The sequence below is a fragment of the Alligator mississippiensis genome, chromosome 1 (assembly GCF_030867095.1).
Source record: "Alligator mississippiensis isolate rAllMis1 chromosome 1, rAllMis1, whole genome shotgun sequence".
In the NCBI taxonomy this organism is placed as follows: domain Eukaryota; kingdom Metazoa; phylum Chordata; order Crocodylia; family Alligatoridae; genus Alligator; species Alligator mississippiensis.
The window spans coordinates 82,996,404-83,011,337 of record NC_081824.1 but is presented as its reverse complement, the minus strand read 5'-3'; the positions used below and the strand labels follow the sequence as shown (position 1 = coordinate 83,011,337).

The window sequence follows — 14,934 nt, the reverse complement described above, 5'->3', positions numbered from 1 at the left end:
TAAGCACACCCCAAAGTAATGAGCAAATCTGGTAACACAGCTATTCCATAGAGCTGAACTATGAGTGGCCCCAAGGAACGAAGTATTCCTCAACTTAGGACCTTTGAGTCCAGGACCCTGCATTTGTCCAGGAAGGTCTAAGAACATCCACTCCAGCCCTTCTTGACTACTGTGAGAAGGTAAGAGATGGGAGCACAGCCATAACACAAGCTATTTTACAACAATGTACATTAAACATGAACACCTATGGTAGTTTTATGAATGATATTTTCCTATGCTTTATCTCATTAGCTGTGGACCTGATTCTGCCCATCTCACTTGCACTGAGTTGCACCTTTCTCCAGCAAGTCATTCTGATGGAATCAATAGGACTAAAGTACCATGCTACTCTTTGTGCAACAGTGGCTGAGTGGAGTTGCACATGATCAACTCATTTTACCACTGAATCCATCATAAGAATTACTCCAGAATTACATTTATTCTAAGTGCATAGTAACCACTGGGGATCTGAAACAAAATTAGAAAAAAGGCACAATTCTCAGAAATGTTTGTGTACAACACGGCGTACTGGAAATTCTATTTAGGGCAAATGGAAATAAATTACTTCAGAGCAGCATGGAGGAAAATAAATTATCTAAATAAGGACAAACAGAGGGAAAGTGACCCAGACATGTTCATTATTTTCCCTATTATATATAATTATTTATTTAGGAAGCTTGAGCATGTTTACAAATCACTGTCATATAAACAGCAGAAGTAAAACCTTAACTCAGTACAATACTAAGCTTATTTTGTTTAGAGAAACATTATGTAATAATATCATAATCAAATCTCTTCATTTAGCAGGGTACATTACAGAGCAAGTCTTTTTACATCATCCAGGTTGTGTTGCTTCTGGTAATTTTATTAAACTGAGTGGAACAACCGAGTTCTCATTTATCACCCCAGGTGTTAACATTAAAGAAACATTAAATAACATTACAACTTTAACATTTAAAAAAACTGAAATGACAAGGAGGGTTTTTTTGGCCTCACAGTGTACCTTAAATATCAAATCAGTGGTAAACAAGTACCTCACTAGATATTTATTTGTTCTCTCTTTGTTAGGAATTTAATATTCCCTTAAAACAATTACTATGTGTTAACATTGTTTAAACCATTCCTCTAATCTGGGGCTTTTTACCTTCCTGAATAAAAACTGAGTACTCTAGTGCCTAAGAGCAGAAGAGATTCATTCATTCTTTAGTTCTTTAAGTGACCATATCTATATGGAATACCATAAGAAAGCCCAGGGGATTAAGTAGCAGTAAATAGCCAACAATTAGTAATATTTGATTATGAAATTCATCTGATTACTCTCTGCTCACTGGGACATGCCCATCGTAACTGCCTAAAAATCTATTCTTACACTGCAATTTCTCTAATATGTAATCCAATTCACAGTACTATACTTTTAAATCTGAGTTGTATGAAGCGCCCCTGAAACAGTATTTCAAATTTTTTTTTTCCTGGTAAACAATATGAGGTTGCTGGGCCTCATTTCCTAATCAAAGCCCATTCCTCTGGTATAATTATTGTTTCCAAATTCCTTTCCCAGACTGATTTATGAGTATTTTCTGTTAGGAAAATTGCTAAGGTTGATATCAATTAGTAATCTTGGTTTCCTACTTGACCAGAAATCATATTTTTTATTAAAATTAGCTTTCAGTACTGAACAATTCTTTCAAAAGGCTGAAAAACATAACCAGCTAACTTGCAGGTGCTGCTACCATGCAAAGTTAAAGTCAGCCTGGATTTCTAAGTATACTACCAAACGTTCTCTGGTGAGCAGCCGGTCAAATATATGTTTCATGGCTCTTCTAAATCTTTAAAATATTTTGGTTTGTGTTTTGGATTGAAGTCTGGATTACTGGGTACCATTTGGGAAAGAAAAAAAATATCTCTAGTATTATCCCAAAACAATAGAGCAGGTTCTATTAAGTAAGATGTTTCCTAAGCGTGTGATTTTTAAATGTATTAACCCATGAAAGATTACCAATATTCTATTGTTAATATCCCAAAAGAGACATGACATTGTTTTACCTAAAAGAATAATGTTTAGAAACACAGACTGTCTTTTTCACTGTTTAGTTATACATAGAAACAAAGTGGCCCTTTAATGAGTTCTAATAGAAAATTAACATGAATTAAAACATTAAAATACTTAATACAGACAGAAGTTATCAACTATAAGGACAGCACAGCCTGCAGCTAAAACAAACGTATGAATAACAACTCTTCAGACTGCTTACCATATTTATGCAAATCCAGATAACTTCAAAGTTAAGATGATATGTTATGATTTTCCAGATACAGAATCTAATAATAATTAGAGGACTGTCTTAAATTCATCCTTCCCCGCCCTCCCACTGCTGTGGCAGGGAAAACAGCAAAAGGAGGTGAGGGGCCAGACTGCTGTCCTTTGACCCCTGCCACTTGTCCCCCACATTCCTGTCTCTGTCCCCCCTGCCACTTGCCCAACCTAGTGCACCCTCCCACCTACTTGCCCTGCACAATGTGGCCCCTTGCCACCTGCCTGTCTGTGCTTGTGTTTGCTGCCTACCCCCTGCCCCTTGCCTCCTATGCCTGTGCATGCCCACACCCATGGCCCCTCTTCTACGACTGTGCCTAAACCCCTACTCCTGGCTGGGCTGGGTTAGGGATGAAGGAACCAGAGCCAGAGTGAAAGTAAGGAAGGGATAAGACCTCTACAGCACAGCCAGGCAACTAGGTCAGCAACACTCAGCTCCCTAAGCCGGCCAGCTGAGCCTCATCCCATTGATTGCTTCTAGGGCTGCTTGTAAGGCGCTCTTGCAGCACCTGGCCCTTGCTGTGCAACAAACTGATTTCAGTATATGAGTAGCTCTTGGCTATGTGATTTCCATGGCACGTGCTCCAATAGCCCTGTCTGTGTACCCATTCCCTGAAATTTGGAACCCAGGTTTTGACCTCCACTTACTTCCTGACATCTGGTGGCCCCTCTGGCTCAGCACATGAACCTCAGTTTGACCTTGGTTTGCACCCTGACTATGGATGCTGGTAATAACTGCTGGCTCTAACCACTAGGCCTAACACCTCCACAGACCCTGACAGCGGGCCGGGGGACAGGCTGCACCCATGTTCCTCCCAAGCCAGACACACATGTCCCCTGTTCCCCTGTCACACCTACCCCTAGTCTCCTCCATGCCCTCTCAGCTGCAAGTCTCCTCTCCCACTCCCTCCCATTCTGGCTGGGTTCAGACAGCAGTTCATCTCCAACTTCAGCCCTGAGCCTGGAGCCAAAGCCAGAGCTGAGCCACCACCTTCTCCAAGCTGGTACTTGAATCTAAAGGCTTTTCCCCCCCATGCTGATTGAGGGGGGAAACCTTGCCTTGGATTCAAGGAAAATACGGTATGTGCCCCATGGCTTTGTGGGGGCTGGCTGAGATGGGGCACAGTTGAACTGCAAATTGTGTGCTCCATATTAGGTGAACCTGTGGGATTCAGACCATCAGCAACTTGTTCCAAGCTAATATGATGTTGGGCCCACTTGCTACATTCTTATCCATGCAGCTTCCCTTCCAGACCTCTGCCATCCCTTTTGTTAGACAATGAGGTTTATTCAGAATGCAGATATTCTCTATATCATCATGTTCAGCAACATCAAGCTTAAAAATGTTTTTTGAAGTAAGTTACTGGTATATGTATAAATATGTATGCTATTTGATACTGAAATACATGTTATATTAAAGCAATTAGAAACATCAATATTTAACTTTATTTTTAAGTTAAAGTATTATTTAATATATTTACCTATGAATTTCCTCATGCAAAAAACAGTAGCTGTCCACTTTGTTCCCAAACTGTGTCAGTTATGGTAAAATATGGAGGGACACCGAGTGATTTCTTTTGCCATTCTATTCCATTAGCAAATTACATTTTATCTTATAATTTATTTCAGCTCCTACTTCAGCTAATCATTAGCAATAATTTTCCATTCATTTGGAAGATTTCTATTTCCAATCAGATTTGTGTTATCCATCTATTCTGCAGGCATATTAAGGTGAGCTTTGCAGTCCATAACTACCCTGCATTGCTCAGGATTGAAGAAACCATGCTCTGGTCTTCTGTTGATCACTGGCTTACATTTCATAGTTTGTGTATGAGAAGTGTATGCAACTGAAGAACTACAGGCAATATGACAGATTCAGTCAATATGATCAGTCCAATCAAAATGTGCATGTTGGAATACTTTAAATTGAAACCAATTAAAATTCATTTTAACACCTTGATTTCAGGTATAAATTGAAGCCACACAAATAGTCCAACTGGAGCTAGTTTCACATGATTGGTTAAGTGGGAAGTAATACCTGAATGGTAAGTGAAATAACACCTTTAGTTCACTTTAGAATTCAGTTATGCATGTTTTATGCAGACACATGATAATACACATCTAATAAACGATTCTAATAACAATAAAAGCAGAAATTCCTTACAAAGAATGTTTGATACTGTGGAGAATTTAGATTGCAAAAGATGAGAGGAGCTTAAGATCAGGGTTCTTTGCTCTCCAAGACTGTACCGTGTGTGCAGCCCCAAGGTCCAGTATACAAACAACTGTTACCCAATCCATGTGATTGGGCTGGGGGCTGTCACAATCCCAGTTTGGCCCTGAAAAATATTGTGACTGGGATCTGAGAAAAATGTATACCACATCCCAAACATGCAGATCCTGGCACACACCTGGGGCATGGCAGGAGGCAAGATATTTTGGATGGAGCATAAAGTTCCTCAGCTTCAAATGGCACAGTTATTTTAACATCTGCTGGAGGCTTCAGTGATTAATGCATTTTTCTCTTCTTATTGTGATAATGTTAGGCAGACCATATTTTCCAAGTCTTGCAACAGAACCATCTGAAATGTGTTGGGTGTGGGGAGTGGGAGGGAAAGAATTAAACACTTGCTTTTCTAAGGTCCTCACGCATCCCACAGCATTCAGCTTCCTGCCTCCCCTCCCCACTTCCAAACACATACATAGCATGCTCAGCTGTCTTCATGCTCTTGTCTCAGCTGAGTGTGTTGAAAAGGGGAGGGGAAATAGAGCACCGGGGCTAAGTACAGGCGTTCAAAAAGCCTGAGGTGGAATGGCTCTGACTTGTGAGCTTTATTCTAAGCACCCAAGGCTAGGTCAGGACTGAATACAACAGACATTAGTCCTTCTGCGAGGTGGAGTTGGAGCCTGCCTACACGGGCCAAGCCCAGCAGGTGCGGGGGGCTCTTACACACCACCCACCATGCCCTGAGGGCTCCCCAGGCTGCTGAAGACTGCTGAGCAGAGTTGAATGGCCAAACCAGCTTGTTTGGCTGCTAATCACAAGCCACCATGCCCTCAACCCCCTGCCATTGTGACACCTGGGTTCTGTGTGCATGCGTATGTGCATGTGTGTGTGTCCCAGATGCCTGTATTCCACCCCCGCCCCCCACATCCCCCCGGCCAAAGTTGGTAGTCCTGGCCCCACACAGTGGCAAGCTGTCCAGATCCACAAAGCACTGGCCAACTAGCTCCTCACCCACATGGCCTGGGAGCCCTCCTCAGATGAGTAGGGCCAGAGGGCTTCAAGTGCCCCTACACTGGCACCAGACAATGGATTTCCAGCCCCAGGCTCCTCTGGTCCCACATCCTGGGCAGTGCTGTCCACACTCAGGCTGATCGGGCACTGTTCCCCTTCCTCTCTCCCTCCCCAACCTCTGCCCCAGAGGGACACACCAGGGTACAGGGGGAATGCAGCGCTAGGAAGAGGCCTCCCTCCGTTTAAAATGTTGTGGTTGCCAAACTTTGTGTTTAATAAAGAAAACATGTTGAACACTGTCTGTGTCTCAGCTTTGTCCCTCCTCCCAATTAATACAAAACAACAAACCTCTGGAGGGGGTAGGAGGGGAGAGTGTTGAGAAAGGGGAGACAGAAGAGTTTTGGGGGCAGGGGGGAACTCACAAAACATGAAACCTTAGGGAGGAGGCACAGGGTAGGGGGCTTTTGACCTGGAACGCTACTTTCAGGGGTCTGGAGTCAAGACCAGGGACTTCTCTGTGCAGAAGCTGGATAGTTGGATGATCCCAGACCCAAAGGCTGTCTGAGAGAATTGTAGGCCAGGAGGTGGCTTCTGGCCCAGGGAGTAAGGGTGCGAGTCAGGAGGCATCGCTGCAGCAGGTGCCAAGGACTTCTGGCTGTCCCACACAGGACCCCAGCCCCTTGCCCATGTCTCCCCCTTTGAGGACCACAGGCATGCAGTCCTCACCAATGCCTGGGGGTCATGTCAGGTAGCCAACCTGGGACAGGGGGCTGCCTATCCCTGCTAAAGCTGAGCCGCTCCCCCACAGTGGGACCCAGGCTAGGAGTGGGGCCATGGAGAATGTAAGAGCTCCCTCCTGGGCCTCGTGGCTGGTAGGTGGATGAGCTGGGGCTTCTGGGCTTTGGTGCAAGAAGCTGGCACAGCAGGTTTGTGAACCATACCCTCCCCTTCTTTCTGAGCACTCCTTTACCCCCCAAAACTGGCCTGGAGCCACCTGGGGGGACAGAGCATAAGGGACAATCACCAGCGCTTGGGGGTGTTAAGTTGGGCCTGGAAGGGGAGTGGTGTCCCCGACCGCCCTGACATTGGTTCTCAGGCAGCCTGGATTTGCTCCGCTCATCCACTGCTTCTCCCCAGAGTAGACTTAGTCAGATGGCTTCCTGACTCCTCAGACCACGGGTCAGTGATTCCCACATGGCACATCTCTTGCCCTGGTTCCCCCTCGTCCCCCAGCATCGCCCAGTCAGGGTGCAGTGGAAAGCATTCCCCCTCAACCATCATCCTAGGGTCTGCACCTTGGGACTCCTGTTCCTGTCCTCCCAAGGAAGAGTCCCTGGAGTGGGGCTTATCATGCCGTCAGGGGTTGGGCAGCACCCTATTCCACCACTGCTGCTCTGGAGGGCTATAAGATCTCAGTGGGAGCCAGCACTGGCACCAGTCAAGGGTATCATAGGTGGACCCCAAGCAGTCTACAACCCTGTGAATAAACTCCCTATCCTGGCACTGCAATCCTATCAGCTCTGCTGCACCACAGTGTACCTCCTCCAAACACCAAGTGACCATCTTGACCCCAGTCAGGTACTTGGCCACCCATTCTGGACTTACCATGCCAGCCACTGCAAGCTGGCCTTCCATGCACAGATATGGAGCCTGTAGAAAAGGAGAGGGGTTGCTTAGCTTTCAGGAGATGGGGTGGTGGGAATGGATGAACAGCAGGTCTAGGGCTGGGATGCAGCCATGATTGCAGGAAAGGGGTTGCCCTGAGGGATCAATACAGTGAGCACCTGCACCGTGAGAATCAGAATCAGCTCATGCCCGCTGGTCTTCACCCAGGGACTGGATCAGAGGGGAAGGGAAAAAAGTGTTATTGGGTCACTTGCCAGCCTGCAAAGGTATGCAACCCAGGAGTCACACTGGCAGCAAGAGCCAAATGGCTGAGAAAATGGTTCCCATGTGGGAATCCTTCATCACACGTGTCCCTTTTCTGGACTGGGAGGAAGAGAAAAGGAGGTCTGGGGGGCTTTTCACAAAGGGACTTTTTTTTCCATTCCTGCTGCACTGGGACTGCAGTGATTGTCAGACTGCTGCGTGCTGTCCTGTCCCTGACCCAGGGGTGCTCCCTGCCAAAACTACTGTTTACCATTTGTCTGCTCAGCTTAGTAAATGCTATCAGTGCATTTCCATGAGCGCTTTGGGCACAGGGGAGCTGTTTACATGCAAGTGCTTGAGATATCTGTACTTAGACTCCAGTCTCCCATGGGGTGCATCACAGCCCTGAGAGAAATGGCAAGGATGTGTGAATTACACAGAATTCTGATCCCACTGAATGGGAAATGCTCTCTTAAGTGCCCAAGACCAGGGAGGAGGGGAGAAACTAGCACCTTGGCTCCAGGCTTCAGCAGGGGAGGGCAGGGGCAGGGGGAAAGCACACAACTCATTCCCTAAGCCCCAGCATCCCCCCTCCCCCCGCCCCCAACCCCTTTGTGGGCTTCTTGGCCATAAGCATCTGAAAGAGGGCTATGACCACAGAGGGTGGCCTGAGGTGGTTTTTGTCATTCCTGCTGCCCCTTCCTTTCTCCCTCTTCCCCAACTGAAGGCTTCATGTTTCCCCCGGGGTCTGGGTCCCCATCATGTTTGCATAGAGCTGGGGTAAACCTTATCATCACAGAACAGCAGTGGCCCCTGTGTGGGGAATGGTGTCCCAGGGCCCCCCTGAGCCGCTCCTCCTCCTCCTCCTCCTCCTCCTCATCCAGCAGAGTCCCTATGGGCAACTTTTCTGGGGCACCCCTAATCCGTGGATGAGGAGGGTGTAGACTGCCCTGTTTGTGGTGAAGAAGCAGCACAGGTCCTTGTAGAAAGGCATGCTCTGCCTCTGGCCCACAGACTGCTTTCTAGTGTCAAGCACATGGTAATCTTGTCTCTTCATCAACGTGGTCTTAGTGAGACGGTGCGACCAGTGTCTGTTGTGCTCCCACACATGCATCTGCTAGGCGATGTGTTTGAAGATATCTCAGATTCAATGCCCTATCTGGAGCTGGCACTGGATGTGTTCCTCACCCCAGAAGGTGGCTAGATCCTTTACTTCCCTGCACTGCCAGTTGCTTGCCCAGGTTTGCCTGGTGGCAGCAGACAGGGCAGGTTCATCCATAGCCCATACCAGTGCCCATGGAGTCTTAGTGTCCATGGGTAGGTGAAGGTCTGGCTGCAAGGGGGTGGGTGGAAGGGTGGATGGATGGAAGAAGAGGCAGTGTGTGAGGGTGTAGTTCTCAGCTCATAGGTCTGGCTCTCACTTCAGAGGTTTGGCTTCTCTGCTCCTGCATCATCTGTGTTCCACTGCTCAGGTCACTTCCACAATCTCAAACTGTCCAGGGGCTTTCAGCAGACACCCTATGATTTTGGCAATGCCACACACCCAACCTGGGCTGTAAAATCCAAGGGCCCTCAACCCCCAATCAAAGAGGTGGCTGGCCGTGCCCCGCGTGGTCCTGAAGTTACCATGGTGGGGTCTGTCTGCTCGCCCTGGCCTGGAGGTTCAGTGCCCTCCCCCAACCATATCTCCCCATGCGCTCATCTAGCTAGGGGTCTGCAAATGAAAAAAGGTTGAAAACCATTGCACTAGACAAAACAAGAGAACTTTTGGTTCCATGTTCAGATCTAACCTAAATCTTTGGCAAACACAAACTTGGTTTGAGTAAGACACTGTCTGCATCAGGGCACTACAAAATTTCTCTGAGGGAGGTATTTAGTCATGTGTGTCTGAAGACAGGCAGCCAGCAGGGTACATTTGCTCCTTACAGATGAATTATGAAGTAAGCAGCCACTTATGGGAGTGTTACTGCCCTGAGTGAAAACAAACGATACCTTTGAAAACTTTTGAACAATTTCTTGGTAAACAACATACTGTGCTGGTGCTGCAGGCAGTGTCTCCAGTGCCTGTCCTTCAGATATACAATGCATCCTACTGGCTGCTAATGTTAGGGTTCCAGCTATTTAGGCAATTAAAAAAGATCTGATGGAATATTGACACAAAACCAAAAACCTGGTGATCCTAAGTCATCCTTTTTGGGGCATGAGCCACAAAATGGGTGGACTCCCTCCACTCTCTATGGCTTCAGGAGGAGGCCCTATTTGTCTCTTGGCTTCCTAGATTCTATACAGATTTTAGGAAATCTACTGGGGTCAGAAGGGAAAATTAAATCACTGGGTGTCTATACAAGTTCTTGAGGGTGGGGTATGGCTGTTTTAATCACAGAAGTTCCCACTATAATTAAAAGGCTCATTGTCACATGTATTAAGCCCCTATGTGTTTCAAAATAGTTGTAGGATACTTTATGTAAAGCTATTAGATAAGGTTTAGATAAAGCGCCCCTGTGGCCATTTTGAAATGCACTGGGGCTTAATACACATGACGGTGAGGTAACGCTAGAGCGTTCTAATTAGAACACAGAGCAGACGTGACTAATCAAGTCTCCTCCGACATATTCTAATTACAATGTGAATGAGCACGTCTACAGGCACCCACTCCTTCTTTTCCAGGCACCAGATTGGGAAGGCAGGGAAAGTGTTTCCTCTGCTACCACTGAAAAATGTGAGGTGTTTCCTAAGGGCAACATCACAGACTCTGTCTCCCAGAGGGTTTCTTTTTTTTTTTAAATGGTGAGTGACTCTAAGGAACACTACATTAAAGCCACTGGATATTATTATTCATATAACCAGGAAAAGTGACAACTGTAAAATGGTAACTAATAAAAAAAACCCAGTGTGATAGCTTGACAAAACCCAAGTTCCCAGAGCTATCTGCCCTATGGATGTATGAGTTGGAAGCCTGGCAGCATACCTCGAACTCTGTAACAGACTGTCTGAAACAGCCCATAAAGAAGCACTTCTTGCCTTAAAGCCAATTTCAAATAATTCTGGCCACTTGAGTAATGGTTTGGAACCATGTGCACTTGATAGAAAGCTACTGAATGCATTCACGGTTTCTGGGGCTTTGTGTCTGTGAGCTGGACTCGTGGGTTTCTGGTCCTGCATCCGGTACTACTTCTCACCTTCTATATTTTACACATACATTTGGTTTCCCCAGAAAAATTGGGAAACAGCGATGCTACGTATTAGTATGCATAGGTGTGCTGCTGTACATTTTGAGCATGTTCAAGTACATTTTTTATAGTAATAGGAGTTAGGGTCCCTGTCAATGCCAGGGACTCTGTAACAGCATTTGAAAACCACAATACAATTTGACAGTGTTACAGAACTACTAAGTACCCTGGCAGAGGCTAGGTTTAGAGGGCATTTTCATCACTAAATGTATCTTGATGTATCAACACATTTAACTGTGTTAAATGAATAGCCAGGAGTTGCACACAATTTTATGTCAAAAGCCTCACATCCATTAGGAAACTTGCCCATTGCCAGAAATCAGTGCAGATGAATCAATTCTTAAGACAGGTTAACTGTGAACAGAGGCAACCTAGCAGCTGGCCCACACTGAGCCCTTGTTCAACTGCACCCATGAAGAGATGCAATAAGAGAAATTCAGCAATAAGCAGTTTTCTTTGTGTGGATGGATCTATGCTAACCAGAGAGAGGACACTGGTGGACCTGGGGACAGAGGCTTCACTAACTCTTTTCAGTGACAGCCTAGGGGCAAGGCCAGCCTGGTGCTTGGACAGACTACATGAGCTCTGGCTAAGGCTAGTGCACCACCCTAGGAGGCAGGGGTGAGCACGGTACCCATGGGTTGCTGGCAAAATGCAACCTGAGTCATGATGGGATCTGGTGCAGATGTTCGTTACAGCACTCTAAACTACAGTGCTGAAGTCTGATACCACTTCCATCAGGATTATTTTAGAGTGGTATCTGCCATTTTTACAGTGCTTTTTGTGCCCTGACTGTCTGTTTGTTTACAGCTGTAGAGAGCTTTCTACAAGCTTACCACACGATAAGTGTAACTTCTGTACCTGGCCTGGGATGCCAGAGAACCAGCAACCCACTATAACACACTCCTGGGTGGACAGCACTACCGCTGCATTCAGTTAAACAGGAGACAAGTGTTCGTTTAGCCACAAAAGATGTTTAAAGTGGGGTTGCTCCAGTGAAAATGGAACATATGGTCATACTAAATAGAAAATAAACAAATAATTTCAAGTTATCACAGAAGAGATGTTCTTTGTGTGTGGGAACTATGAAAATTCCAAAAGTAACCATACAGTCATAGACTAGTAGAGTGGAAGTGATTCAGGAGGTCATCTAATACAATCCTCTGCTCAAGACAGGACCATCCCTGACCTCCTCATCCCAGTTTAGTGTCTCTGTAGCTAGGTCTTAAAAATTCCCAAGGATGAAGATTCACAGCTGCTCTGGGGAGCCTGTTCCAATGATTAACTGCTTAGTGAGATGTTTTTCCTAGCATCCAACCCAAATTTTCCCTATTAAAATTTGAGACTATTGTTCCTAGTCCTGTCACCTGCTGCCACAGAGAAGAATCTATCTTTATCCTCTTTATAACCACCCTTCAGGAATTTGAAGACAGTTAACAAATCCTCCTTTGTCTTCTCTTCTTCAGTACTAAATAGCCCCAGTTCCTTCAGCTTTTCCTCATAATTCATGTTTCCCAGGCTTTGAATAATTTTTATCACTTTCTGCTATAACTCTCTTAAAGTGAGGTGCCCAAAACTGGACACAGTACTCCAGAGGAGGCTTCATCAGTGCCAATAGAGTAGAATTTAAAAGGTATTACTACTGCCAAGTATGCTATTGGCCATTTTTGCAGCAACAATACATTATTGGCTCATCTTCAGCTTCTGGTTCACCACAACCCCCAGGTTCTTTTCTATAATACTACTGCCTAGCCAGTCATTCCCCAGTCTGTATTTGTGCATGCAATTTGTTCCACATGAAGGTCAGGACTTCATACTTGTCCTTACTGAATTTCATTTGATTGATTTCAAACCATTTCTTCAGTTTACCAAGGTCATACCGAATCCTAATCCTACCTTCAGGAAAGTCTTCAACTCAACCCAACTTAGTGTCATCTATAAATTTGCTTAGTGTACACTCAATTCCATCCTCCAAATCATTAATGAAGCTGTTGAGCAATACTGGATGAAAGACAGAGCCATGGGGAACCCCAGTAGAACCCCTCAAACTCCTCTCCCCAGTTAGAAACTGTGCCATTGACTATTATTGATTATTGACGACTATTATTTGATTATTTTTTTTACTATCTCCTGAGAGGCATTCTAATAAAAGAGAACACAAAGTGTATAATGTTCTTTTGGGGGATTCAGGAATATTCTCATGATTATTTCAATTTTGAATTGTTTTGGTATAGTTAGGAGTAGCTGCATGATCAAACTGCATATAATTTTACTTCATAAAATGAAGTTTGTGTCTCAGAATATACAGTTCCCTTCTTTGGTGTATAGATGGACTTTCTGGTATGGTTATCTTTTTTTTTATACACAATACTGAACCATTGACCATAAAAATCAGTTATTGATTACCATAATACTAACAGAAAGCACCAACATATAACATTTACATAATTATTTTATAGATACATTAAACTGTCAAAAGAATAAATATTTTCAGTGTAATTACACAAAGAGCCAAAAGCAGAATTCAGAACAGTAAAAGACTACAAGGTATCCAGCACAGAAGTAGTTAACATCATATCAAATACAATATTCAAAACTATGCACAAACTGGAGAATAATTTAAACATAAAAGAAAATCTTCTATTTGAAAATAAAATATGTTTGCATCAGCAACTACTCCAGCTCTCACCAGTTAGAACTACAAGCACATTGGAAATCACTACTGATGCAAAATATATTTATTGTATTGAACAAGCTTGTGGACAGACTTCTTAGAGAGCTACTAATATGAAAATCTACCTATACATGTAAACACCAGGTATCAGTAATACTGAAAATTAAGATCTTGTTCAATGGTAGCAAAAGAAGCTCACTCCAAAATACTGCTTCATTTCACATCAGGGGAATACTTTCTTTCTTTAAGTATCCATGTCATAAAGCTATTTTGAAAAAATGTACCTTTTATCTTGTTCTTCCCTGCAAGAAAACCTATAAAGGATTAAATGCACATCAGTACTGGATCCATGCAAACTTACAGAGGAAAGCCTTGCATATCAGTTTCCAAATATTTTGATAACCTTTCTATTAAAAAAAGAAACAAAAAACAAGAGTCCATGTCAGTGAAATACTTCTCATTGACTACTCAGTAGCATTCCCAACGGATCCATGCTGGAAGCCTGTATCCACAAGGAATTCTGCCAACTTCCATGGTACTCCACAAGGCCATAAGGCTTCACCACCATGGACCACGGTGGTAAAACTGGCACAAAAGGACGAATGTTTATACCAACTGTGATAGTAGATGAAGGTGAATAAGACCACACCTATACAGTAACCTTACGTGCTCTGGTCTAAAGCAGAGTTTGCAAACAGCTGTGCTGTTCTGGGAAAGCTGAATCCATGCAGCACTTTGGATGAGCTAAACAGCATTGCTGAATACAGCAGTAACACTGCCAATCAGCACTGTGTGAGTGTGGTATGTGCTTCTGGCTTAGGAAGCAGCTCATGTCAAGCAGCACGGCATGGCTGTGGCTGCTGGTCTGGATCACAGTAAATGTACCTTGAAGACATGGCCTATGTCTTCTGTCTCAATGGACATGGGACTGTTCAAGCTGATCAGCCCCTTCTTCCATGTTATTTTCAAGTGTCACCCTGTCATGGATTTATTGCAAATACTACGACATATGATAGTTTTAAATCTCCAGTACCTGGAGTTCTGAGATTCTATAAGAATCTGGAAGGACAGATGGATGAAAGCAAAGATGGAAGGACAGAAGCAAGGTAAGTTTTTAGGCCTTTTGGTTGGAAAGAAAACCTACAAATATGATCCCAGTGAATGGTGAAGTCTCAAACCAACTCAAAGAACCTATAAATAAAGAAACATACCCAAATTATGTTTTGTTAAAAAACGTGATTAATTTTAAACTGTATCTCTCTCTCTATGGCTTGACTTGTGGTTTGGGGTTTTTTTTTGGGGGGGGGGGGGGTTTAAATGATCAAGGTTGAGTATATGCCATTTATTCCCTTCCTCGCTTATTACCATTCTATCCAAATCAAATCTCCACATACCTCTCAACTTCCTTAGAAATGTATTTGTATACTAATAGCAGCTATTGGGTGGCTGGTTTAAGCAAGAATGATTTGCTCTTTTGAACAATAATATGAAGTCTGGAGGATGTCCCCTACTAAATTCTACAATTTTGAGGTGGATCAAATTACTAAAAGCTGCATAAATTGTTCCTTCAGTA

At 44.3% G+C, this 14,934-nt stretch overlaps 1 protein-coding gene across 3 annotated transcripts in view; it reads right to left on the bottom strand.

Moving 5' to 3' along the window:
- KLHL32 (kelch like family member 32) overlaps nucleotides 1–14,934 on the bottom strand; it is a 251,103-nt gene that overhangs the window by 167,738 nt on the left and 68,431 nt on the right. Inside the window, exon 1 of one of the 3 annotated variants that reach the window (XM_059732181.1) lies at nucleotides 2,292–2,382. The exons of the other annotated variants lie outside the window; for them this stretch is intronic. Within the exon in view, the coding sequence (XP_059588164.1) occupies nucleotides 2,292–2,294 (3 nt within the window). The 5' untranslated portion in view covers nucleotides 2,295–2,382. Of the gene's footprint in view, nucleotides 1–2,291; nucleotides 2,383–14,934 lie in introns of those variants that run through there. 3 annotated transcript variants of the gene reach the window in all.